Source organism: Lissotriton helveticus, chromosome 5_1 (assembly GCF_964261635.1).
Source record: "Lissotriton helveticus chromosome 5_1, aLisHel1.1, whole genome shotgun sequence".
NCBI classification, from domain to species: domain Eukaryota; kingdom Metazoa; phylum Chordata; class Amphibia; order Caudata; family Salamandridae; genus Lissotriton; species Lissotriton helveticus.
In genome coordinates, this window is record NC_136065.1 from 1289277025 (window position 1) to 1289304882 (window position 27858).

General features: G+C 44.2%; 1 protein-coding gene across 1 annotated transcript in view; it reads left to right on the forward strand.

The window, feature by feature from the left end:
- The window catches only part of PPFIA4 (PPFI scaffold protein A4), a 1997086-nt gene that overhangs the window by 1381868 nt on the left and 587360 nt on the right, over window positions 1-27858 (forward strand). Inside the window, exon 26 of the mRNA XM_078644121.1 lies at window positions 3867-4067. Coding sequence (XP_078500247.1) covers window positions 3867-4067 — 201 coding nt within the window. The remainder of the gene's footprint in view (window positions 1-3866; window positions 4068-27858) is intronic.

Below are 27858 nucleotides of genomic sequence, written 5' to 3' on the forward strand. Positions count from 1 at the left end.
CAGACTGACAAACCCTCTTCTGGTTCAGGTCAGGCAACCAGGAGTTAAACATGTGCTAAATGCACAGGGTCCTGGCTGCCTGAGCTGAATTTTGACAGGCTGAAGATTTCACAGCCCTGTTGGAGTGACTTCTTCAGCCAGGCAAAAGTGCCTTGAGACCCTCTACCTCATGATGAAGGGGAGCATCACTGAATGCCTCAGACCTTGGCACTGAAGTGCCCTGGCTGATACAATGTCACAGAGTGGGGTGGGGTCAGCAAGTCTCACTGACCCCATCCCATTCTGTGACAAGAAAGGGACTGCTTCCTCCTCTCATGGGCTAACCTAACCTAAGGAGGCAGCAGTCCCAACCCTCCTGGGTTCTCTGAGGCTTTCCTCTATGGGAGCTGCAGGGTAGGTAAGTTGTATGTTTTACAATGTTCGGTGTGTGCATACGTGTATGTATACATTTATGAATTTGTTGTGAGTGCATGGGCGTGAGTAAGTGTGTATGTGTGTGTGTATGACCCGCTCACCCCCGCCCTGCCAAGATTTCCAGCCTCCACAGTTCCTCCTCCTATGTGCCAACCACTGCACTCCACTTTTTTGTTAGGGTTGCCCACATCCTCACCGGGCTCTTCACAGCCTGCACTCCTCTTCTGGCAACTCACTGCCTACACTTCTGCACGGCTTACCTCCATCACACTCCTCTTCCGGCTTCTCCCACCCATACTGCTCTTATGGCCCATCGCTGCTCATACATTAACTCTGAACCACCACTACCCACTATTCTCTTCACCTAAAGGTGCACTTAATTTCTAACTCATTACCATCCATAATCTTCCCCTTTTTCTCCCCCATCTGCATTTCATCTTCAACTCACATTTGTCGACGCCGTTTCTGGTCCACTACTACCAGCATTTTGTTGTGGCTGACCACCTCCGTCACTTTTCTTCTAGCCTCCAACCAATGCATTCCACTTCATATCACCTCTATCCACTACCCTTGTCCTGCCTGTTTCCATCATCATGTCGGGTAGCTCCCCAATAATGTCCTATGTTTATCTAGAGAATAAAAATAAATGGCAAACACATTGATCAAATTCTCTCTCCTCATTATTGATCCAAAACTACATTTAACCGGGTAATTTGGGCACATTTTGTATTAGTTAATTACTGTATTGTGTTCAAACACACATTTACTATTTATATAAAAACGATCAGAACCAAATTTATGGAATGCATTGTAGTAACTGAGAGATAACTTATTTGACTACATCTTGGGGCACTAGATGTGGGAAGCTTTCAATTATGTTTGATACTTTTTATGTGTGACAACCAGCTATTTAATAATAACTAAGTTTACATAGGTGAGTAAAATTCATTGTTTCTTAAAAACAGGCATTAATGGGTCCAGAAATACAGGGGCTGATTATGATGGCGATCGGATGAGTGTCCGCTCGCCAAACTGTCGGAAACGGGACCGGCCGACATGGAGTAGGCGGTCCCGCCCGACAAATTACAATCCGACCACTGTGGAGGCGGTCGGAAACATGCCTTTTAGCATTGAGGCTTGTGCTGCTGCCTGAAAAAGGGCTGCATCACAAGCCTCACTGCTAAGAGGCATATTTGTAAACCTCCCTGTACCTTGTGGCAGGCACCATGTGGTGCAGATTTGTTGAGGGGGGCAGTATAGGTGCCCCTCAGAACCCAAAGCTGATATAGAATAGGGCAAGGGGCCCCCAAAGTCACTGTCCTCCTGCCTTTTCATGGCGGGCAGACCTTCATGAAATAGCAGGTGGAAAGGGACATTGTAACCCCTATGGTGGTGCCTGAGCAGGCACCGCCACTATTGCAGGGATTGCAGTTCTTCTGACGGTCCGACAGGCTTCTTGAGCCCGTCGGATACGAATCGGATGGTCTCTCTGCCAGCCCACCATCTGCCTACTATCGTAATGCGGCGGGCGGATCTACAGGGCTGATGACACCGCCATCGTGATCAGGCCCACAGTGATTTCTAAGAAACACAACTTAGAACCTTATATAACCATATTTTAACTGGTAAATGTAAAACCTGAATGACTTTGAATAGTGTCTATAAAGAAGCACAGCAGTTCCTCCGGTAATTGGTTAATCTTTCAGGGTTTAATGAATTTGATCAGAATTATATATAAAAGTTAATGACATAACTAAACCATATTGACATAGACCAAAGGCTGGGGAACAAAACCAGAACTTTTGCTTGGCCTGTTTTTACCATGTATTTGAATACTGTCACCTCTGTTAACCCTCTAGACAACTGAGGGGCCTCTTTCGATGTTGGGTGGAATTGCTTCCACCTGACAACGACTCGGTCCTGGGACTGACCGATCTCTAGTTGGATGTCCCGACCGCCTCATCAGTATGTGACCGAACACTGTTCAGTCGCATTCCTACATTTCACTAGGGGAGCATGCATTACAGCCGCAAACCAGCCATAAACCAGCCGTAATGCATGCTCCCATTGTGAATTGGGAGGTGCGGTTCATCCCTACTCCCTGTGGCAGGCACCTCACCGTGCCTGCCATAAGGGGCAGGGATCAACAGGGAGCATCATAGGTGCCCTCTCGGACTTCAAACAGAGGCAGTGAACTAAAGGGGACCCTGCTGGGAGCTCCAAACATGCTTCACAACATGGTTTCCATGTCGGACAGGCCAGTATGGAAACCATGTTGGAAACCATGCATTGTAATCTCAATGGCGGAAAGGCCAGCCCTTGAGATAATTAGCCGGATTCCGATTGGTCGACGGGCTCTCTGAGCCTGTCGGAAGCCAGTCGGAATGACCGGCCGGTTAACTTTCGGACTGCCTATATCTTAATTAGGCGGTTGGAAAGTAAACAGAGGAGCTCATTAAGATGTGGCTCTGAGCCTTCCGAGCCGCATTGTAATCGGCCCCAGAGTGTGTCTATCATAAAACTGTAGAACACAATTTTGATATCAATTTACTTCCACCATATTTGATACCTGAACTAATCATGTAGGAAGTGCCTCATGTCCATCACACACATGTCTCAGAACAGCAAACTCTGGATATTCTGCGCCATGGAATGTACAGGTTCCTACACCGGAAGAAGGAGTGGGGAGAAGCGATAGAGGGCAGCTTTACAACAGCGCTGTGGCATCAGCATACCCGGAAGCAAGAACGGGCAATGGACGCTTCAGTCAAGGGTTTGGATGGAGGGTGCAGTGGGACAGTGCACTGCGAGCTCGTAAAACCGCTTCTCCCAACACAGCTCCCTCAGAAGATCTACACACACGCATCATAGCCTAGTAAATGCATTACGCTGCTGATGCTCCTAAATTGACAATATCGCTTGTAAATGAGCAGTGGAGCCACTCAGGTGTCTGTGTTGGGTAACAGGTGGACAGTTCTGACGATGGAAAAGATAACAGCCACTGTCTTAAAGTAACAAACTAGATTATTCAATATTTGGATCCAATTTATCGATCACATTCGAGATGTCAAAATCCACCACAAATTCCTAACTGAATGAAGGGCGCGTTAGACCTGAAGTAGAACGTCATGTTTCTTGTAATTAATGCCACACTCGCCGAAGTCTTTATCCAGTCACACTCCCACCATTTCAGTTGACATGCTCACTCCAGGTTAATTTCTTATGTGTAAGTTTCTATTAACGTATTTATTTATTTACTGATTGATTTTATTTGCATTCGATTGTTTGTATGATGTGTTAGAATACTGTTTCATTTGTTCCAGTCCCTATTGATTGCAGGTGTAGATGTTTTGACTGTGACCTGAAATTTCGAATAAAAATAGTTTGTGCAATTGCACCCATAGGTGCAAAGGTATCACCATGATGATTTGCAATGCCTTCTCTCTCCACAGCTGTGGGTCGGGATGCCAGCCTGGTATGTTGCCGCCTGCAGAGCCAATGTGAAAAGTGGGGCCATCATGTCTGCCTTGTCGGATACTGAGATCCAGAGGGAGATTGGCATCAGCAATGCCCTCCATCGACTGAAGCTGCGGCTGGCCATTCAGGAGATGGTGTCGCTGACCAGCCCCTCCGCACCGCCAACCTCCAGAACGGTGAGCAGCGCCTTTTACATTTATGTATCGGTATTTCAGGTTTGCATGTATCTTTTTATGTCCAATGTGGGAGAGACAGGTGACTTTGTGATTTTCTGTTTGGGAGCCAATGGCTGCTAGCGTATGTTCATCATCCTCCTCAATTACGCCGTATGACACCATTTATCCTTAAAAAATGACCCCATGCACTACTTTTTCACCGATCTAGCAAACCAGTATCCACATTTACATTCGGATAAGAAGTGTTCTCCAAATTCTTATCTTCAATAAGGAAGGACAGTATGAGGTTTACATTTTATCAAGTGTATTTTGGTCTTTAACCTAAGCTTGGGTGACTGCCTTCAGCCATGCAAATGCTGATAATTTGCTGAATATTGTCATATTGTTTAATTAAAAAGAAACACTTATTTTTTACAGGATTATTTTAGGGAGAGATGACTAAAATATTGGTCCTTGGGCTGTAAAGATTCCTTAATGTTATGAAAAGTTTCGCAAATCCTTAGTCTTGCAGGTGGAGAGAACTGCTTATTCAGAACCATTATATCTTGTATTCCCTATTAGTGGGAACTGTGATGACCTCATTGTGCTAATGGACTACAGAAGCCCATATGGCTCAAATTGAAACATGGCATTTCGGTGCATCCCCGAATCAAATGTTTATGAACTAATAACTGATATGAGATTTGAAGTATTAATTCAACAGAAAGGCTTCCATCGTGGAGCCTTCCTTTTGCTTTGGAATTACCATCCTACTTAGATAAGTCTAAGTAAAATGTGTAAATTTGGAGCATTAGAAATGTCGTGGAACATACATTATTTCACAACTTTTTCAATTATATGCACACCGTTCCTTTGCTCGTCAGGTACATTGTTCTGAGCTCTAGGTCTCTCATTTCTATAGCTTTATAGCTTTATGGGTAACTATCTGGTTGTATTGCATTGCCATCATCTGATAGTGGCGGAGAGCGTGCCAGCCTCGTTAGCAGGTCTGCGGTGTGCTCTCCATTCAAGGACTAGTGATTGGTATACTGGTTCACCCTGCTTAAAAATATCAACCAAAATTCTGTTCCCTCTGACTTGGAAATGGAAAATAGGGCAATCAAAGTAAGTTGCCATTGTCTCATACCAATTTCCATACATGCTGTACATTTCAATAATGGTCGTTACCACCATTCCCCAGATATAGCTATTCTGTTTTATACCTATATGGTTCTGGCTAGGATCGAAATTTGATGCACTGTTGATGACGTTTGCCCAGATTCCTGTGTGTTACCCCAAACAAGGTGCCCTTACCAGTCAGTGATCATCCACCAGAGGTGGATTTCATGAATTTTGCACCCACCAGTTAGCCATTGGCTGTAGAACTGGCATGTTTAGAGGGTCTATACTAGGAAGTTCATTCATTTGGTATAGCCAGAGGAACTTTAAAAATATGATTGCACACCCACAACCTTTTCCTTGCTTTGTAAAAATACACTTGTCACTCAAGCCATTACCCACCACCTGCTGCATAATTTGCAGATTTTGAAGCTGATCCAAAGCTGGTCATATCACCGGACAAGGGGTTCACCAACATGCCAGGCACATGACACTTTTAAAATAATTACTGGCCGCATTTTTAACTGTACCTTTATAAATAAGTGCTGCTTTTGGCCATATGTGTCCGAATTGCAGATGGGGACTTAGCAGAATCCCCTGTCCTGATACCACTCCTCCTAATCACAAGTATCCAGTGTTTTCCTTCAACTGGGATTACTGGTTGTGTGAGCTCTGGGCCTATTCTTACAGGCCAGAATTAATAGGTGGCAAAAGAGAAGGGGCTGAAGTGGCATGGCAGACGGAGGCTGCGCTGCAGGCACAAGCGCAGCCTAGCCTCCCTGCGATGCCACTGCAGCTTGAAGGGGCATCTAAAGCTCCCCTTTGCCTGCCATACCCTTCCATGCTCTGGACGCTCTCCCCTCCTACAACCCCCCACCCTGAAACTGCAGCAACGCACCCCATTCAACATTTTCTCAAAGCAGGTGCTCAAGGGGAGCGGTAAAGAGCCTCTTCTTTAGTCCAGAATGGAAATCCATCTGCTGGTTTTGATCTTGTAAAATGGGTCTTCATGGTATCCGCATCCCCTGTGGATACCTCGTAATTCCATAATGCATGGGTGCAATTTCCATCTAGAATCAGTAATACCGGACCAGGTAATGTCTCAACTCTGTACCGTACACCTTCTTTTCAGACCAGTTGATGTACGACTGAAGAGCTTTTGTCTGCAGCAGGAAATAGAAATCTGTGAATTCTTAAACGTGATTCAAACAGCAAGGAAAGGCTCATTCTTCTGTATCGTAATGTGTTGCTTCATTATTCACACAAACTCATATTTAGATCACAGACTCTGTTATTTAAACATCAGCTATTTTCTAACCACACTTTAGCAGGATCACCAACATGTTACATCTCTATTTGAGGTAAATACCACGAATCCCAAAGTATTTTATTATGAGACATTTGCATATTAAATGTGAAATATACTCTACTTTTATCCATGGTTGTTTCTCAATAGAAAGGGGGACTGCCATGAACCTCATATTGTGAACATTAAGTAAACACAAAACTTGAGACAAGCTTTCGAAATTTAACTGTGAAGTCCTGTATAAATGAAGCACACATTTTATTCCAAGATGTGTCTACACGTAGGTATGATTGCTGACACTATCTTTTTACAAATCCATTTTTCTTCCTGGAGGATAGAAGGACAGTCTTAAAAACATGGCTTGCCTGTGTTTTCATTCAAGACCAGTCTATTAGCTATTGTCATGGTTCTAAAAAGTTTGGGAAGCACTGTCCCAAGTTTTTACTTGACATGCAGGATCAGTTCGCCTTTTTTTTCTAATTAGAAGTATGGCTGCCCAATGAAACAAATACCAAGTGTTTATGGAGAAAGATAGTTTCAACTTATTTTGCACTTTTGGGAAGTATTGAAAAATATTGTTCTCATTCGCAGTAAGTACTTTTGAAAGTCAGTGTAGATAAATAGGAAAAATCAAACAGCAGAAAACAGCTTTGGGTATATATTTGAACATTAAAGGGGCACGCTTTGAGCTCTATCCCGTATAATTTTGTAAAATAAATTATATGTGCCCCAAAACCTTTCTTTTTGCTTTTGCATAAAGTATCTCTTCCCCATATGGTAGCTTCCCTAATGATCACATTTGTTTTATTGAAACAGTGTGTAATATACTATCCTGGAGGTAAGCTCCTGTAGCGTGCTGTACAATCGCAGTCCTTGCATACATCACTTTGAGACCCTCTCTGTCCTCATAGAGGCTGTGTCAATCCAGGCTTCGTGAGATGTGTTCAGAAGCAGTCTATGTGTCACAGTCTGGCAGCTCGCGCATCCTCTAATTCCAGATCGTATCAGAATTCAAAGGATGCCTCTCTTCTTAGGAAAGCCTCAGAGGTGGCTGTGACTTTGATAGTGATGTATTTCTCACAGGTGGCTTCCACTGTCGCATCTGCTTCCTGCAGAACTGCTGGCAATTGCCGTGATGTTCGCTAACCTCTTCTTGAATACACAATTTGGGACTTGTTCGCTCTTCTTATTCATGGGTTATCCGGTCCACACTCTACTGCAAGCTCACCTCTTTACATTATTGAAACCCCCTCAGAATGAGTAGCCACTACAGCCGAAGTTCTTTAAAGTGAATTATCAGCAGCAGACTGTGACAATGATGTGTTTTTTGGGTTCTACATGACAAGGCTGGGTTTGTGAATGTTCAGAAAGGTGAGACAGGAATCGATCCATCACATGAAGGACAGTATAAGGCATTACTAGATGTGCTGCTTCACTCTGCAAATGATGGAGGGACTCCTCTGTGAAACATTCAAGCGATCAGAAAAGCTCTATGTTCACACTTCAGGAGACCGTCACAAAATGTCAGACCATGTGCAGTAGTACACCTTGTTCCTGCAGAACCAAAAATAACCTCATTTGGCCTCAAATTACAAGTCCTGCTTACTGCACCAACATCCATATGTTCATGATCTACCATGCCTTTATCACAAGGATTCATTAGTCAAATTTATGGGGGGAAAAATCTGACTATTAGTAATATCCATACTACTGAGTCCTGCCTCATAATGCAGAAAGGTCAACCTACGGATCCACAAAGTAGTCAAGTGAAAAGACAGACATGTGCTAGGTGTCCAATGTGATCACATATTAAACAACCACTAGAAACAGTAAAAATAAATTGTGTGAGTCTGTATGAAGGAGAACAAAGAACATTTATCCTCAAGACTAAGCAGCATATGTCAGTATTGATCATACTGTCTCAGTCCTCAATCAACAAGCCTAGATGCAATCTGTTTGTTTTATTGTCAACGATGATCCAACCCTTCCTAAGTGAACTAGGAGACTGTTTCGAGAATCATTCTTGGTGTGGATGAGTCAGTAACAATTGACTAGTGTGTGATGTTTTAAACAATCAAGGAATGTATTAAATGTTGAACCTTTTAAATAGGATTGAAATGTGTGTTGTGTCTGGACTGCCCCTTATCTGAGTTCTGGCAAATTTCACATGAACCAGCAAATCATTTTTCCAATGTTTCTATAGAAGATCACCACAACTTTTTAGTCAACCTTTTTTTAGGAGCTGGTACACGCTGGTGTCCTTTATGGTATATGTTTATCAATCTAGAAAGCAAACTCACTGGTGGAGCCAAGCATTCCCTTCCAAGCACATTATCCCCCTCAATGTTCAATGCATACTCAACTTAGCTTTGTCGTTCACCTGGTAAACTATTCTCCTTTGGCTGTGAGAGAGCGCAAACTGATATAAATATATGAGTACATCACACTTACCTATAGAGAGCATAATTCATGAAGAGAAATGCCATGAGTGCTAATAGTATTTGAAATTATATTCTAAATGTATAGCTAATATAGAGATTTAAGTAGAAGTGGAATTAATACAGAAATGTGTGACATTATATGATTTTATTAGACGTGATTATTTTGAATCTATGTCGTGTAGCTGTTAACATATAAGATGGTCTGTGGTAAAACGCAGAACGTGGTAGGCCTCAGGGCCAGAGCTGGAGCTAAAAGGGAAGGTGTTTCTTTTCACGACACAGATTGTTTAACGTTTTTGGTCATTGCATTAATGGGCCATGATTTAGAGTAATGTTTTCTAAATAATAGAATAAGAGTTTTAACATGCTTTAATTAAATGAAGAAATTGAATGCTATAATCATAATGTGAAATATTGTAGGCCTGAAATGTTTTAGCATTGATTTACACGTACATGTCTGGGCTGAGAAATGTTGCAAGCCTTTTTAGAAGTCTATGAGAGTTGGGTTCTTGGCGGCAGATATCTGTCTGCAACAGGAAAGGGGGGATCCAATTATAAGTGAATGAATAGAGGCCTGTTCAGTAGACGGCCCAGACATGGAGGAGGGTTCTGGAATGTTTAAGGGGTATCAGCGGGCCGGAGAAGAGACTGAGAAGCAAGGTCAACTCTAACGTCTGGGGCCCAATACAAAGCATCATGGAAAAAGCCTGAAGTTGCACCACGTGAGAGGCGTTTCGCAAGGGGCGTCTCAAATGTTGTTGACTATTTTGTATTAGGGACAGCACCCCTGGGTGGAGTTAGAGCAGAGACCTGAGGACCCTTTAGAGAGCGGATGGGTAGGCAGTGAGGGGTCATGACTGGAGAACTTTAGGTTTTCACCAAGAGACTTAGAGTGGGTGACTTCCCTTGGGGGTCATTCATTGCTGACACCTTTGTTAGGTTGGGATTTGGTTAAGTAGGGATACCATCTAGAACAGGGTAGGGACGCCTAACCTGTGTTTGTTTTCCTCCAACCTAAATGAAGGAGAGATATGCGTCTATGCTGATAGCTTTGCTATTTTTAGAACTTGTGTTAGTGATTTCTGTTGCTCGTCTGAGGGCTTTTCGAGAGCACATGTATGTAATTGGACCTGTGTACCTCGTGAATCTCATTCTGAGATGCTTGTATTTGCAGCTCATTATATCTTTACAATAAACTTTTGAAACCTAGAAGTTGTCCGTGATCTTTGAGAGTAGAGTCCTTTCTTGGGTGAACTAATTTGCAGATAGGTGTACTGTTTCCTTCTAAGACAGGCAATAAAGGTTCAGTCGACCAGATCGAGGTTTGGATCAATAGATATAAGGTATCGATCAAAATCTCGCCCTTTCAGTTGGTAGCAGAGGATGGTTGCCTTCTTGAGGACGGTGACCTAGGCCAGGTTAGCTTACCCCAAGGCCCCTAGAAATCGATGATCGGAAGAACAGCCCGCAGATGAAGATCCGGATGACGTGAGACAGAAAAAGCAGCAGTATCGGTCGAGAGTGAGTATAAAGGGTTATGCGTGTTAGATTGCGGTGTTTTTGTATTGTATCTATGTTGTAATGTCTGGCGGAGTTGAATGTCTGTAGAGTGACTGTGGAACAGGTTGTGAGCGCGCGCAACCGGTGGAAATCTTAAGTTCAAAGAGAGCTTAAGTGGTTCGGGTGTATCGGACACCCAGAGTAATTGTCAACTAGTGTGAAGGGGGTCATGAGGTACCATTGATCACCCGAGAGACCGAGATAGGGGGAACGTAAGAGTGAGTGCGTGAGTAACGGACGCTGGTCGGAAGTTACTGTGTGTGTAAGTAACCTATCAGAGAGACGATAGACATCTCGTCAGTTGTGTTGACAATTACAGATAGACTGTGGACGTACAGTCGAGAGAAGTGACCGCTTGGTCGGAAGTAGTCATTTTTCAGTGTATGAATGGGACGCATGCATAACCGGGAGACGAGTTGAGAAAGGAGGGGTGCTGCTGCGAAGCGGAGAAAAGAGACGTCAGGTGGTGTCGCGCAGTGATTGGCTGACCGGAGAAAGACCGCGCTGTGATAGGCCAGCTAGCGAACACGTCATACAGGGTCGCGACGTGATTGGCCAACAGGAGAAAGACCGCGCTGTGATAGGCCAAGCTAGCAAAGCCGCGACAGGATTGGTGGAGTGTCACCAGGAAGTAAACAGAGTAGCGAGGCTGGATTTTGTGCGCATAATTATGAAGTGTTTTAAATGGTTGAAAGCGCTGTTTAAGAAAGAGAGGAGAGGATCGTATGAAGGGGAAGAAGCCCCGCCGGAGGGTACGCCAGCTCGTTATATGGCAGTAAATGTTGGGTTGCATACGATCCTTTGGATATCAGAGTGGAGTAAGATTACTGAAGGAAACGAGGAACTGACGTTCCCGAAGTACGGGACGTTCAGATTAGAGGTGTTACATCGATTGAAATCAGTCATGACCTCAAAGAGACCCTTGCCTAGACCAACCCAGTTTGAAGCCCTTGAAGCATGGCTTAGGGCAGCGCATGAAAGGAATATGAACAGACGACAAGAAAGGGTGAAACGCTCGGTAAGGGCAGTACAGGATGCCAGGTGGGATGCGGATGCTAAAAGATGGAGAGTGCATAATTTGGAAATAAATAAACTGTACCCAGTGTTAGAGGCGCCAGTAAATAAAAGCCCCCTAGAAGAAGATGATGAGAGCGAAACAGAGGACAGCCTGATAAACAGATTACTGACAGACAGGCCACCCCCGTATAATAGAGCAGGGGGAGAGGTCGAGAATACTGAAGGAGAAAAGGGGGGCATTGCAGGAGAGCATAGACCGCTTCCCAGTTCACAGTGGGATCCTGAGCCAAAGAAAGAGTTGTTCCAGCCTAGTCAGGTGCAGCAGGTGGTCGGTAGGTTTGTGGTACAAAGAGCGCCGGAAACGGAAAGCGCCACATCCTACCCATTACCAGATGCACTACAGGTACCTGTTACCATAGGTCCTATAATATCGATATATGACCAAGAGAGAGCAAAAGGGGAAGAACGGAAGCGGAAAGACAGAGAAAGAGCAGAGCAGGCAAGGAGGAACGATACCACTAATTCCCCAAGTCAGATGCCGATACCCAGAGAGTGGAGTACCCCGATGCACACAGCAGGGGACCCAGGGGGAGATCCTGGGGGCCCCAGATGGCCAATGGATCTGAGGGGATCTGGACGAAAGTCCTTTCAAGAACTAAATGAGTACATGAAGCAGTGGGATGAGGCAGTGAAGGCTCAAAAGTGCATCAATGCTGCAGAAGCAGAAAGGGAAAGTCAGGACAGCAGAGCACGAACTCACTGCGGGGCTGGGGAGAGTAGCCCGGAGTGGGACTGTAGAGGGAGTAGGGGAGTCACCCATTGGGCCGGGAGTGGAGGTAGAACAGACCTGGAGAACGGGGGCCCCGGGAGTGGAGGGGTGGCGTGCCCAATACTCAGTGAAGAGGAGAGGAGAGCACAAGAGTACAGAAACAGCTTTAAGTGTCCACACTGTGTGCCTGCCACCAGAAAACAGAATGGGAGTTGTGAGAGGTCGCACCATAGTCCCTGTGATGACAGAAATGAGCGCAGCCCAGGGAATATGGGGAACCAGGAAGGATCGTATCGGATACTGAGCGATACGAGGCAAAGGGAGTGTAGCGACCAGAGGGAAAATAACAGAGAGATGTGCGGTGTGAGGAGAGAAGAAGACGAGAGTGGGCAGAGAGAGAGTAGGGATAAAAGGCCCGTGTTCCATCACCTTCCAAGATCGGATGGCCGAGCATGGGACCTGGAGAGATGGGAGCAAGGGAGGCCACCCATTAATTCTCCTGAGCCCAAACGCAGAGCTCGAAGTTGGGATGGTAGGGAGACCAGTGAGCCCCCTTCGAAAGACATATTGCGAGCTGAGATAAAAGCCAAGAGACTTGATGTCTCCAGCTTAAGGTCAGATCTGGATGACATGGTAGATGGTACCCTGCCTTTGGAAAGAATGGAAATGTATGAACAGGATGAAATACTGTATATGGCAAAGGACATCACACGAAAGGCGAGAGCAGTCCATGAGAAGTTAGTCGAACTAGCAGGCAAATATATGGTGGACTTGTCAAGAACCAAAGCATTACAGGGTAACCACAGGCTACATTACTCAGATCGAGATCTAGATGAGAGGAGAACGATTGGGCTGAAAACACACATAAGGGAACTGATTACTGGAATAAGGACATGGAGGGCACTAGATAAATGGGAAGAGAGGTGGTCCAAGAAAGGGACCGGCAGGAGAAGCATGATTGGTATGACTCCAGGACAGCAGGGGATAGAAGCTTACCCTTTGCGTGAAGTTGCCAATGGGAGCTATGTACATGTCCCTTGGAGTAGGGGAGATTTAGCTGCTTTTACCACATCTTTCCCCAAGTTACGAGAGAGCCCCGTGGAGTGGTACAAGCAAGTCGAGAGGTTTGTAAAGATCTCAAAAGTCCTATGGATAGATCTGAACACGCTGTTTGACATTGTAGTACCAGGAGATCTGTGGACAGCATGCAAGGTTAGCGCTGAGTGGCCCACAACGGAGCCAGAGAGAGATGCTAGGACTAATGGGCCGTCCGAGATCGTGATGGCAAAATTCGAGAGAGTGATGACTTGGCTGAAAGAAAAAGTGCCAATGCAAGACATAGATTGGGTCAGAATAGACAGAACGAGACAGGAACCCAAAGAGACAGTCCATGAATATTACGAGAGATTGCTGAAGGCGTTTAAACAGTATAGCGGCTTGGATGTAATGGATCCAAAGGACATAGGGCAATTCGTGTCCAAGTTCGTCCTGGGACTGAGACCGGATATTAGTTTAATGATTCAGCAACACTCGATTTGTTGGCAAAGTAGACCCCTAGATGAAATACTGAGATATGCCAGGTACTGCTGTGATGAGGTAGACTCCAAGACTAAGAAACTAAAAGAGAAGCTGATGGTGGTACAATTGCAGACAGCAGGAAAGGGGGGACCGCAACAACAGCAGCAAGGGACAGGTACAGGAGGTAAGAAGCAGTACAGTCAGAACAAGGGTAATGAGGAGAGTACTACCTTTAGACCCAGAGTAGACATAGCTACCTTGAAGAAAACGACTAGGTGCCACCAGTGCAACGAGTTGGGGCATTGGAAACGCGAGTGCCCTTACAATGTGGAGATCGGAGAGCAAGAGATAGAGGAGGAAGAGGTCCAGAGCGCACCTATGAGAGGGGCGACGCCATACCAAGGAAAGGTGCTCAAAGGGGGGGGGGCTCCTCCCCGAGCCCAGTTCCCGCAACCTCCTCGAGTAGGGAGTATGGGTAAGACCTATAGACAAATGCCCCTGTTTGTGGAAGGTGAAGAATGCTATTATGTGGACCCATTAACCGGACAGAGAGTGGAAAGAGAAGACTGCACCCTTGGGGCAGCCTTAGAGGTAGATCAGAGGGGACCCTATGTGGAAGCAGAAGTAGCAGGGTGCCCTACGACATTTCTGGTGGACACAGGAGCCACTAGATCCACGATCAGATCAGCTGCAGTTCCAGACCTGCCCATGTCTGGAGAGACCATACAGGTGGTAGGGGTCGCAAACAGGAGAATAACCAGCCAATTGACAGAACCGGTACAGGTGAAAATAGGGAAGTACAGCGATGAGCACCAGTTTGTGGTTTGCGATTCAAGTCCTGTGTGTCTGCTAGGAAGAGACCTGTTGTGTAAATTGAATTGTACTATATATTGTACACCCCAGGGAGTGGAGGTATTGACTAATGATGATGATGCAGATTTCAAAGTTGCAAACTCAAGAATATGTGTGGAGCTGTACCCTACTTTGACAGTAGACGAGCTTCCCTGGGATTTGAGAGAGACAGTGGCATCAGAGGTATGGGATTTCACTGGGGAAGAGATTGGATTGGTCAAAGGGGTGGACCCAGTGAAAATTGTAGTGAAACCGCATGCTGAGTTCCCAAGAACACCCCAGTATAAATTGACTCCAGAAACGATTGCAGGCATAAAACCCGTGATCGAGTCCATGATTAAACAGGGAATACTGAAAGAAATTGTGGGTAGTCCATGCAACTCCCCGATTATGGGTCTGCAGAAACCCAATGGGAAATTTCGGATAGTACAGGACCTGCGAAAGATTAATAACATAGTCGTTTCATGTTGTCCAGTGGTGCCGAATCCATCAGTGATACTGTTTCAGATTCCATTCCAAGCTGAGTGGTTCACTGTGATAGATCTTTGTCAGGCTTTCTTTTCGATCCCTTTGGACGAAGATAGCCATTTTCTTTTCGCATTTAAACTGGAAAATCGCGTCCTAACATGGTGTCGTATCCCTCAGGGGTATACAGAGAGTCCATCGATCTTTAACCAGCTTCTGAAGAAAAATCTTGAAAGTCTAGTGCTGCCCCAGAAGTCAGTTCTGGTCCAGTACATAGACGACCTCCTTGTGGCGTCAGACACAGAAGAAGCTTGCAGGGAAGACTCCATTGCTTTGTTAAATCACCTAGCTGCCAATGGGCATAAGGTATCCCCGGGAAAATTGCAGTACTGCCTGACAGAAGTGCAGTACTTGGGACACAGAATTGAGAAAGGCAAACGAAAGGTGTCACCAGACAGGATAGAGGCGATCATGAAAATGAACGCGCCTCAGACCCAGAGAGAGGTCAGGATGTTCCTAGGGATGGTGGGTTATTGCCGACAGTGGATCGTGAACTTTTCACTGAAAGCAAAGCCCTTGCAAAAACTGACGCACAAGGAGGTGAGTGATCCGGTACCATGGGACAAGGACTGTTTGATGGCATTCTTACAGCTGAGAGAGGACCTGTGTCGTGCTCCGGCATTGGGAATGCCTGATTACAATAAACAATTCTTTCTTTACTGTTGTGAGAGAGAAGGTTGTGCGTTGTCTGTGTTGGTCCAAATCCATGGGAATGCCCGTAGACCAGTTGCTTATTTCTCAGCTACTTTAGACCCAGTAGCCGCAGCGTTGCCCGGATGTCTCAAATCCGTTGCTGCAACGGGTGTCAGCATTGAGAGATGTGAAAATATCGTCATGGGGCACCCGTTAGAGGTGTGCGTGCCACATTCTGTTGAACTGTTGATGACCAGGACCAAGACACAGCATCTGACCAACAGCAGGCTCACGCGCTATGAGCAAGTTATTCTTGCTGCAGAGAACGTGACCCTCAAGAGATGCTCTGTTTTGAACCCTGCTACCTTAATGCCACTTCCAAATGATATTGATGATGATGATGAATATACAGACCATGACTGTCTCGATGTGACTGAACTATGCACCAAACCCAGACCCGACATCGTAGATGAGCCACTGACCGACCCAGACGAAGTTTTCTTTGTCGATGGCTCATGTGTAAGAGACGAAGTTGGGCAGTTGAGAGCAGCTTATGCTGTTTGTACAATTGAAGGAGTTGTGGAAGCAGGGTGCCTGGAAGGAGTAAACTCCGCTCAGGTAGCCGAGATTATTGCCCTAACACGTGCTTGCTTAGCAGGCAATCAAATTCGAGTCACCATCTACACCGACAGCCAATACGGGTTTGGGGTAGTTCATGATTACGGGCAGTTATGGTCTCAAAGAGGGTTCATGACTTCTTCAGGCTCTCCCATTCGCAATGGAGAGTTTGTGCGCTTGTTGTTAGAAGCATTGCAATGTCCAGCAAGTATCGCAGTTGTAAAGTGCATCGCACATACCAAAAATGAGGACTTTGTTTCGAAAGGCAATAGATATGCTGATGAAGTTGCGCGGTATTGCGCAGAACAAGGTTACTCTTTCACAGAGGTGGATGTGGGTGGAATAAATGTAAGAACTGAATTAGCCATGATACTGGAAACTGTTGATACTTGGGATGAATTGTCAACCATGCAAGAAAATGCTCCTGATTCTGAGAAAGAAACATGGGAAAAGGCAGGATGTGTAATGGGTGAGACTCATTTTTGGGTCTCAGCAGACGGCAGAGCAGTGTTGCCCAATGAGATGGTGAGTCCAATGGCTAGACTCATACATGGTCCCGTACACTTAGGGAGAGATGCTATGCTGAGAGTGTTTAGACAGACTTGGTACAATCCTAAGTTTAGAATAGCAGCAGAAGCAGTGTGCCAGCGTTGTGTGACCTGCCAGCAGCTGAATGTAGGGAAAAGAACACCAGTTGCACTAAGTCACATAGGAAGGTCTGGAGGTCCATTCAACAGAATGCAGATAGATTTCATTGAAATGCCAAGATGCAACCGCCTCCGCTATGTCCTGGTGGTTGTTTGTGTGTTCTCCAGATGGGTTGAGGCATACCCTACACGTAGGTGCGACACCCTCACAGTGGCTAAGTTACTGCTTAGAGAACTTATCCCTCGGTTCGGGGTGCCGGCCTTTTTGGAATCAGATAGGGGAACACATTTTAACAGCGAGCTTGTGAAGATGATTTGTGTTGCACTGAATATAGACCAAAAGCTCCATTGCAGTTACCGACCAGAAGCCTCAGGAATTGTGGAACAAATTAATGGCACGATCAAGTCCAGAATAGCGAAAGTTTGCTCCTCAACGACCCTGAATTGGCCTGACGCCCTGCCATTAGTACTCATGAGCCTTCGTAGTACCCCAGACAGAAGAACAGGGTTGTCACCACATGAGGTGTTAATGGGGAGAGCAATGAGACTGCCATCTATTCCAGCTACTGCACTGTTAAATATCACAGATGATATGATCCTGGACTATTGTAAGGGGCTGTCTGACGCCATGCGTTCTGTGTCCCTTCAGGTGCAGGCTGCAGAGGTTCCAGCGTGCCAGGGCCCTTGCCATGACCTGTATCCTGGGGACTGGGTCCTGGTGAAGAAACATGTGAGAAGAAGCTGCTTGGATATTCGTTGGCGTGGGCCCTACCAGGTCATCCTGATCACAAGTACAGCTGTAAAGGTGGGAGGCCTGCCCAACTGGATACACGCGTCGCATACGAAAAGGGTTCCGGCACCTCTGGAAACAGCTCCTCTCTCGGATGGACGTCCAGCTGAGGACCAGGAAGCCATAGAGGGGGCTAGCCAAGCTGTAGAGGTGCCAGTGGAAGCAGGGAACGAGTCTGACCAAGCTGAGGACGGTCAGTACAACAGCGAAACAGAAGACGCTACAGAAGGAGAAGACAGCTGGGAGTACGAGTCTGACCCTGACAGGTCTGAAAGAGAGCGAGAACAGACCAGAAGGAGAAGGAGTAGAAGGGCACGTGGAGAAGCAAATTGGCCGCAAAGAAGAAGTTCTAGCCTGAGGTCAACTCCAGAAGCAACCCTTCCTCCGATATCAGAAGACTCAGACCCAGAAGAAGGTGCTCAGGGCGCTGAAGCACCAGACCGAAGAAGGTCAAGAAGAGTGCGTGTGCCTAACAGAAGATACTCCACACCTGAGTGGACATATCTGGCGACAAATGTCTGTGAAACCGGAGACAGGGAGGATCCGAGCGGTGGTGGTGTCCAGTTCTGAGCCCATTATCACCGTGGAAATACAACTGTTGGTACCCGGTGTCGAACAAGAAGGGTCACTAACATTCGTGCTCCCCAGACCTCCCCGCCTCAGCAAGTTAAAACACATGTTTCTTACAGAATTGAAATTCCCCGACTTTGGTACCACGATAACAGCACATGAAGAGCATACTCTTCGCATGGAAATATTGAACTATGCTATTGAAGCTGCAACCACAAATCTAATAGTCGATTGTTAAAGGACTTTGTAAATAAAGCAAGCAGAAGAAAAGAAGATTACCTAGCGCCCAGGAAGCAGAGAATTTTAGGGAACCCCTTGAGTGGATGGAGAAGGGATAGGGTTGTCTTTTTGAACTGTGGAAGGACTTTTTGCGAAAAAGGCTGTCAGCCTCCAGCTGTGTGGATTCTAAAGACAAAAAAGGATTGAAAGAGACTGTAAAGGAACGAGAGGAAAGGAACTTTTTGCAGAGAGAAAGGGAAAAGCTAGACTGTCTGACGAAATGGAGGCCGGCACCCCGAACCGCAGAGCTAAATGTATAATAGGTACACTAATAGTAGGAGTGATAATATTAATAGCTTTAGTGGTAACAATTTCTTATGTAAAGGGACATGAGGAAGAGGTAAAGGTAACTGATGCGAATTCTGTAGTAACACTTACGCCCACTGTTGCAGGTGAGAAAAGGGAAAACACTCAAGAGAAAGCGTTATTGGCTGCAGAAGCCCGCAGGTTACATGTAGACGAGTCCCAAGGAGACTTTAGGTCAAATGCTTATGCTAAACTTTTGTATGAATACGTGGATGCCATGGAGGTTAAGGATTGCTACGTCTGCATGCAGTTGCCTGCGTCTGTAGATGAAGGAATTCGATATCATCACCTCCCTCTGACATATGGCATTACATGTAGCTTATTGCTTAGTATATTTTATGAGAGAGATAGTTTTGAATACTATTTCTCCAATTATGATTCTGTGTTGCCAGAAGTCCCGAATTATAAGCAGATGAATAAATGGGATTACTGGAAGAGTGAAGACAGATTGGCCAAATTCTTCATTCCTTGGATTACCTTAGATACTTCACATGCCCGTAGAAATAATCTGACATGCAAGGTGTCAGAAGTCGAGAAAAAGTTCATAGGGCAGGTGGATGATCGTTACAGGAGACAAAAGATTTTGAAAAAATCAGGACAAGGGAAATTAGATTGGACCGAGGAAGAGAAGTCACACAAGAGAAAGGGTAGTAGTGGTCCAATAGCTTTAGATAAAGCGCAGAAAGGAAAGTTATGTCTTCACCGAGCCAAAACGTATTATGAAAATGTATACGTGGGTGAAGTTGACTGTGAACATGCTTTTAATTTAGAGTACTACACTAAGGATTTCCTGAAGGGAATGCAAGTGATTCCAAATGTGTATTTTGTATGTGGAAGAAATGCTTACGTGAGACTACCTGACAACTGGTATGGATCATGTTACTTGGCAATTGTCTTCCCCAAAATATATCATGCACAAGACTTATTGATCATTGAGGGCCAGACATCATCGAGGGGAAGGAGAGATTTAGGCGATGCAGAAATGGTTGGAGATGTCTTTGGAGCTATGTTCCCTCTTTTGGGAATAATCCTTAATGATGTTAAAATTAGACGACTGGCAACAGTTGTCGACAGGTTGTCTGCCAGCACTGCTCAGTCCTTAATGCTGGTAGAAGGAGAGATGCAATCGATAAGGGCTATGGTTCTTCAAAATCGGCTTGCATTAGATGTCTTATTAGCAAAAGAGGGCGGAGTCTGTAAGGCTTTGAAGGTTCAGGAATGTTGCACTTACATTCCAGACCTTTCAAAACCCCTTGAGAAAGTTATTAAGAACATAACTAATATACACAAAGAGATCGAAGACTTGAGTAGAGAAAATGTCTGGGAAAAGGTGGGCCACGGAATGAGTACAGTTGGAGGGTGGTTTTCCACCTTAGGCAAAAGCTTTATTTGGTATATCCTAAAGCCTATCATCATAATATTGATCTGTGGGATAATATTGTGGGGATTGGTGAGGGTATTCAAATGGTACAGAGCAAGAAGGTCAGAAAGGGCCCAAAGAGAACAGTTGCAGAGATTGGCTGCCATACAAGATAATCAGTACAGGAGCCTGAGAGCTCTGGAAGCGCAGAGAATGCCAGCAATAACTGCAGTTTAAATGTTAGTGATGACCCCGAGAGGTCATCAAAGGGGGGAACTGAGAGAGCGCAAACTGATATAAATATATGAGTACATCACACTTACCTATAGAGAGCATAATTCATGAAGAGAAATGCCATGAGTGCTAATAGTATTTGAAATTATATTCTAAATGTATAGCTAATATAGAGATTTAAGTAGAAGTGGAATTAATACAGAAATGTGTGACATTATATGATTTTATTAGACGTGATTATTTTGAATCTATGTCGTGTAGCTGTTAACATATAAGATGGTCTGTGGTAAAACGCAGAACGTGGTAGGCCTCAGGGCCAGAGCTGGAGCTAAAAGGGAAGGTGTTTCTTTTCACGACACAGATTGTTTAACGTTTTTGGTCATTGCATTAATGGGCCATGATTTAGAGTAATGTTTTCTAAATAATAGAATAAGAGTTTTAACATGCTTTAATTAAATGAAGAAATTGAATGCTATAATCATAATGTGAAATATTGTAGGCCTGAAATGTTTTAGCATTGATTTACACGTACATGTCTGGGCTGAGAAATGTTGCAAGCCTTTTTAGAAGTCTATGAGAGTTGGGTTCTTGGCGGCAGATATCTGTCTGCAACAGGAAAGGGGGGATCCAATTATAAGTGAATGAATAGAGGCCTGTTCAGTAGACGGCCCAGACATGGAGGAGGGTTCTGGAATGTTTAAGGGGTATCAGCGGGCCGGAGAAGAGACTGAGAAGCAAGGTCAACTCTAACGTCTGGGGCCCAATACAAAGCATCATGGAAAAAGCCTGAAGTTGCACCACGTGAGAGGCGTTTCGCAAGGGGCGTCTCAAATGTTGTTGACTATTTTGTATTAGGGACAGCACCCCTGGGTGGAGTTAGAGCAGAGACCTGAGGACCCTTTAGAGAGCGGATGGGTAGGCAGTGAGGGGTCATGACTGGAGAACTTTAGGTTTTCACCAAGAGACTTAGAGTGGGTGACTTCCCTTGGGGGTCATTCATTGCTGACACCTTTGTTAGGTTGGGATTTGGTTAAGTAGGGATACCATCTAGAACAGGGTAGGGACGCCTAACCTGTGTTTGTTTTCCTCCAACCTAAATGAAGGAGAGATATGCGTCTATGCTGATAGCTTTGCTATTTTTAGAACTTGTGTTAGTGATTTCTGTTGCTCGTCTGAGGGCTTTTCGAGAGCACATGTATGTAATTGGACCTGTGTACCTCGTGAATCTCATTCTGAGATGCTTGTATTTGCAGCTCATTATATCTTTACAATAAACTTTTGAAACCTAGAAGTTGTCCGTGATCTTTGAGAGTAGAGTCCTTTCTTGGGTGAACTAATTTGCAGATAGGTGTACTGTTTCCTTCTAAGACAGGCAATAAAGGTTCAGTCGACCAGATCGAGGTTTGGATCAATAGATATAAGGTATCGATCAAAATCTCGCCCTTTCAGTTGCATTGCCAATGAACTTTTTAACTTCACAGAGATTTGTATACTCCTATGACACACACTTTCTTCCATGGGAACCAGGTCACTTGAAACCATTTGACAAGCAACTAAAGCAACTACTCAATCCAGATAATCAAATTCACACACCCGCCATGTACATTGGTGTCATCAATTATGTCATAGAATATTTCATGAGTGAAGTAATATGTGAGGTCATAAGCAGTTCATGGTGAGGACGTGAGTTATAGTATCTTCATGTAACTATAACTGGTTAATTTAAGTATTTTTAGGGCAAAATGTTATGTTTTAACAGACATTTTCCGCTAACTATAACATCACTTTAATCTTTATTTTTTTCACAGAATTTCAAATTGTTTATTTAATGTAAAGTAAGATATTATTACCAAACCTAACTATAACATCACTTTAACCTTTGTGTTTTCAGTGAATGTCTACTCTTTTTTAACAAAGTAAGATTTTATTACTTTACATAACTATTCCACCCCCACCGTACATGGTCAAACGGCAGGGGTCAGGCCCTGTGCCCAATGCCCTGCTGGTGTCCAACCATGTGCTGCCCAACCCTCCTGGGGCAGCCAAACACTGCTGTACAAGTCCTTTAAAATATATAGATATATATTTTCTCTATCCCGCAGGAATCTCATGAGAGATCTATATGAGGCAAGTGCATCTATCTGGTCTTTTACAAGACTCTTTCGGCAGCACACAGAGCCCTGTAGGCTCCAAAGAGACATCTGCAGGATCTCCCACCATACAAATAGCATTACTGTTGTAATTTGACCTCATAGTGGCCCCTTGTGGACCTGTACCCCACAAGGGCTAAGTGTCGGTGTATCCCTATCTTACTCTCCTCCCTCATACTTTAATGTTTTTTCATTTTCTGGACACGTGGACTGAGTCTCTGAGTCTGTTAATGGTGGCTGCAGCATTTCTGTTTGTGTTGCAGCCAGCTGATCAGAGTGAGCGCTCTTGCAGGGCTCACAGGAGCCTCTTGTTTTAGCAAGAATGAGATAGCCAATGGGGAAAAAAGGGTCTCGTAGCCGATCAGATCAATACATTATTTGACGTTGCATTCTTGAGGGAATCTTGCAAGGATCTCATGTACCCAACTGACAGATAGCCATAGTTTTGATCCTTCATTTTTTCAAAAACTACTAAACAGACTTATAACAAATCTCAAAAGCCTGCTTTCTGGATAAAGCTTTTACTTTTTGTAGCACTCTCTAAATTTCCTTTAGAAATTGCATTAGGAAATTGAATTTTGAGCCCCCGGCACCCCCTTTTCTTGACCCATATTTGATGGATCGCTTTGAAACTTTCCAGGAAGAAGTTGAATTGGATGAACCTTTCTTTTGTTAAGTTTCATGTAGTTGTGTGACACTGAGCCAAATGTATTAGCAAAACATATTGGTGCCTGTCAATCAAATCGCTTGGCCAGGCTGAGCTATCTATACATTTGTAGCCTTAATTTCCCAAACCTACTGAACAAACTTAAACCAGATCACAGGAATCATGCTTTATGAGTATAGATCTACCTTTCTGCCAATTTTTGCATAATTTGTTCGGCTGTTTTGGCTGTAACTGTGTCTAAATTTAATCTTGAAATTGCATAGGGAAAACACTTTTGGGACCCTCCCTTTTTCTCGTATTCCCCCAACTCCTTTGACTGATCACACGAAACTTTCCAGGAAGGAGCTGAGTTGGGTGAGACTTATTTTTAAAAGGTTGCGTGAATATTCATCAAACAGTGCCAAAGTTACTAGCAAACCAAAAATCCATTTCCTATTCATACATGGATACATGCATATATATGTGTGTGTATGTGTGTATTGTTTCATGACATGTAGATGTGGAGTTATCAATAATAATTCTATACATATCTTGCGTATCTGACATCCAACCATCCCACCCTAAAAATAGTCACAACGGGCTTTATTAATCAATTGTAATAATTTATTACACAATGTCAGAGGCAACACCAGCAAAAAGATCCTACGTTCCTATTGAAACATGGTCCTAACTATAACTACCCAGTGGTGATGACTAGATTTTATTTAGCTTGCGTTGGGTTGTTTTTTTACCTACTTTTTCAAAATATATGCACTTCACCTTTAAACAACCGCATTTTTTTGTTTTATTACTTTTACCGTTGTGTTTATTGCATAGGTTTGCAAAAAAATGTAATACATTAAAAAAATCACTGACTTGCAAGCCCAGACCCATAGGCTTTGGCAATGGGTGCTTATTTTTCTTTCAGAGCACCAGACCCACTTCTCTCAATCATTGGGAACAGTGGTGAAGGGCTTATATATGGGCCTCTGTGCATTTTCTGTCTACATATTTAGCGACATTTGGGAATGTTGTATTATCTGAAAGTCAAAAAATTTTGCAATGTGTGCAGCTGCAAATCTTCACACAATTTTGCAGATTTGTTTCAGCAGGAGACTGATTGAAGCAGAAAATGCCTTGTAGAAGACTTTTTTCTCCTTGAACTTGCCCACATGTTTGTATTTTCTGTGACTTTTGAATGTGAGGTATGTACGCAAATTTAATTTTCTTGAGAGCCACCAGTAAAATAATTTCTCAAATTTTCATTGTTTCACAAAACAATTTTTGCTATTTCATACACCCCTACTTAGAAGTTCTGGATCTGAATATCCATGCTCATCTGTGGGCACGGCCAGTACAAGTACGAGTGGTGGGGTGGGTTGGGCAGGGAGTCGACATAAATAATAGGGAAAAAATAAATACAACCACTTACCTTGCACTTGCCGCATAACAGACTCAGCGATGTGGTGGGTGCAAGGTAAGTGTTTTTCTTTTTTTAAATTTTATTTTCCCTATTATGTCATCTGTTGACTTCACCGCCTCACTGCTCTTACCTGCAATGGCCACGTCTGCTCATCTGTATCTAAGTGTAGGCTACTGACGAATATTGACATTCAATATTGGTTATATTAATACCTTCAAAATTAATTAATTAGAACCTGATTTAAGTGACTGTAAGCAAAAGAGGATGATAATTCAGGCTTCCAAAAGAGCTTAGAAATGAATGTGGGCAGCGTGGTCGGTTCACGCAGGAAGATGGCCGACTGAGCTTCGAGCTCTGCATCGGGGGGAGCTGCGACGGGAGGAGAAGTTCTCACCAACGCACGTAGACCCCAGCGGCTCTTCACATGCCTCTGCCCTCATTTTGTGCCCATATTTGACGTGGCAGTCTTTTCCTCAGAAGACCCATGTCGGGCCTGTCACTAAAGCGCGAATCCCCGGCTCTTGAGTAGCTGATGCATGACGCTTCTCCTTCATGTGGGGCTTTCCTCAGCACGAGCGGTGTTGAATAATCAGCATTCTCTTTGACCACCTCTTCTCCTTGACAGCTGGTAAAGCCTCTCAAATCCATTATGTATTCTGCCTTAATTGCGTGCAGTAACTCATCTTTTACCAACAATTGTAAAAACGGAGCACTTCAGTACATGCTTTTCTGGAGCCTCAACACACTACCTACCTAAATTACATTACTAGCGAGCAATCTTTGAGGAAAGGAGAAAATACAAGAAAAGTAGCATATTTATTCAGCATTTTTTCTTGACAATAATATCCTCAGACTGTTAAAAGCCCACTTCAAAGCTCCTTATCTCTACACTGCCATTCAATGTTATGTTCAGGCCACCTCAGCCTTAATTTGTTGTCATTGGAACCCTCTGCATTATTGATTAATAATGTTCCTCCTAGCACTTTCTGCTATGATTAACTAATTTCTGGTGCTACTGGCTCCTAACCTGAGGTGACTTTTCTCCGACTATTTACACATATTATTTTTACAACTTTAGCATGAAACTGACAGACACAATTATATGTAAAGCCATCTAATACCTAAATCTTTGGCGTTTTGTCACTTCCACAGTGTCCCCTCATACAGCTCCCTTTATTATAGTGCGCAACATAATAACAGATACAGTAATTACCACATTACTGATAGACTAAAATTTGCTACGATTCTTTTATGCAAAATCTTCTTCACAAACTAAGCTCCTTCTGGCATGTACTTTTTGCATTAACTACATTACTACTACAATAGTGGTCTTGTTAAAACAAAGGTGCAGTGACTACCAGTTATACAGAACAGGCACCACTACCATCTAGATAAGTGGTCTCATGCTACTGTTTTGTGTATTCTCCTACCATACAACAGGCAATATCTAAATGCCTAATTACAAGAATGAGAAAATAAACTCTAAGCAACCTCTTTGCGTAGAAGTTCTCAAGCAACCCCAAAGTATGTCTGCGAAAGGCTCAACCTCATCAATGTCTAATCCAACTTTGGCCACCTCCTCTACAATGCCAGGAGGAACCATGGGTCGCATTTTACAAGAAATGTCAACTATCAGTTACCGTTTGCCAGATATGGACATTAATATATCCTCTCTCACCACAGAGGCCAAATCAATCAGGGCAGAAATAGTACAATTTAATACTAAAACAGACAGATTAGACCAACATTTAACAGCAGTAGAAACCAGGATTGATTCTATGCAAAGCAGAGATCAAGAACTCTTACTTCTTCGTAGTAAGCTCGTTGATCTGGAAGACTGCAGTTGACGAGACAACATCTGCTTTTTCGGCGTTCCTGAAAAGATTGAAGGTCAGAATGCTAGAACCTTCCTATGCAATGTCCTTCCCAAGTTGCTGGATATCACCTTCAACCTACCGCTTGAAATGCAACGTGCTCATCGTATTGGTGCTCTGAGTACTACTTCCGATTCTCAACCACGACCCCTCATTGCTTACTTTTTACGGCATTACCAAGTACGACAAATCTTAATGGCAGCACGCACGCAAGGCTCCTACATCTATGCTGGCCATGAAATCCGCATTGCAGCGGACTTCTCCCAAGAAACTAACAAACAGAGAAAGGCTTTCCTCTCCATGAGGTCACAATTGTGGAAAATGGACATCAAATATGGTTTGTTTGATCCTGCTCGTTTTCACAACACCAAAATGGGAATCCAGAGACTTCAACAATCCTGTAGATTTGCAACACTTTATAGATGAACTACATATTCAGGATATGGAGGTACAGCATACTTCTATTGAACAGTCTTCTCACTGTTCTCAACATCCTCCACAATTAGCAGATACTCGACGCCATACCACTAGTGAAGCTCGTCCTCGTGGCAGAGATATTGAAAGATTAATTCGTACTCATGAAGACAAAATCTCTGCCCTTCAAACATTATCTACCTTAATGCAGATCTCCCTTTAAATCTGCTTCGGATGAAGAATGACTTCACTAATATTTATATTGATAAATGATCGATATACCTCGCAAGATGGCCGACGGGTGAGGAGCTCAAATAGGGGAGCTCTGCTGGCTAGGGATCGAAAATGCCCATATATCCCTATTAGCCCCCAGCCACGCCCAGATAATGAAACCAGATTACAACAGGCTACAACAGAAATGACTACAACAGTAACAGATCGATCAGCACTACTCACCCTCATCTAGGGTTGGAGCCTCGTTGGCGGAGGAGCTGCACGAACCCGGAGCAGCTCTGCCATCACTCGGACTGGATCTTTCCCTGCAGAACAGGTCTACCGGAGCAGTCTAGGATGTGAGGAGTGCTTTAGCTACTTAGACACGCCAAAGACAGAAGATCGTTTTCACTGGTTCTGAGCCGACCCGGGCGTCTCCCATGAGCTCCCTATTCGAAATGGAGCCAGGTATGAAAGGCATTGGAGAGGGCGCCATCTTTACCAGACCCCCTTTCATCAGCTGGGTTTAGTCGATGGAGCAGTTTTCC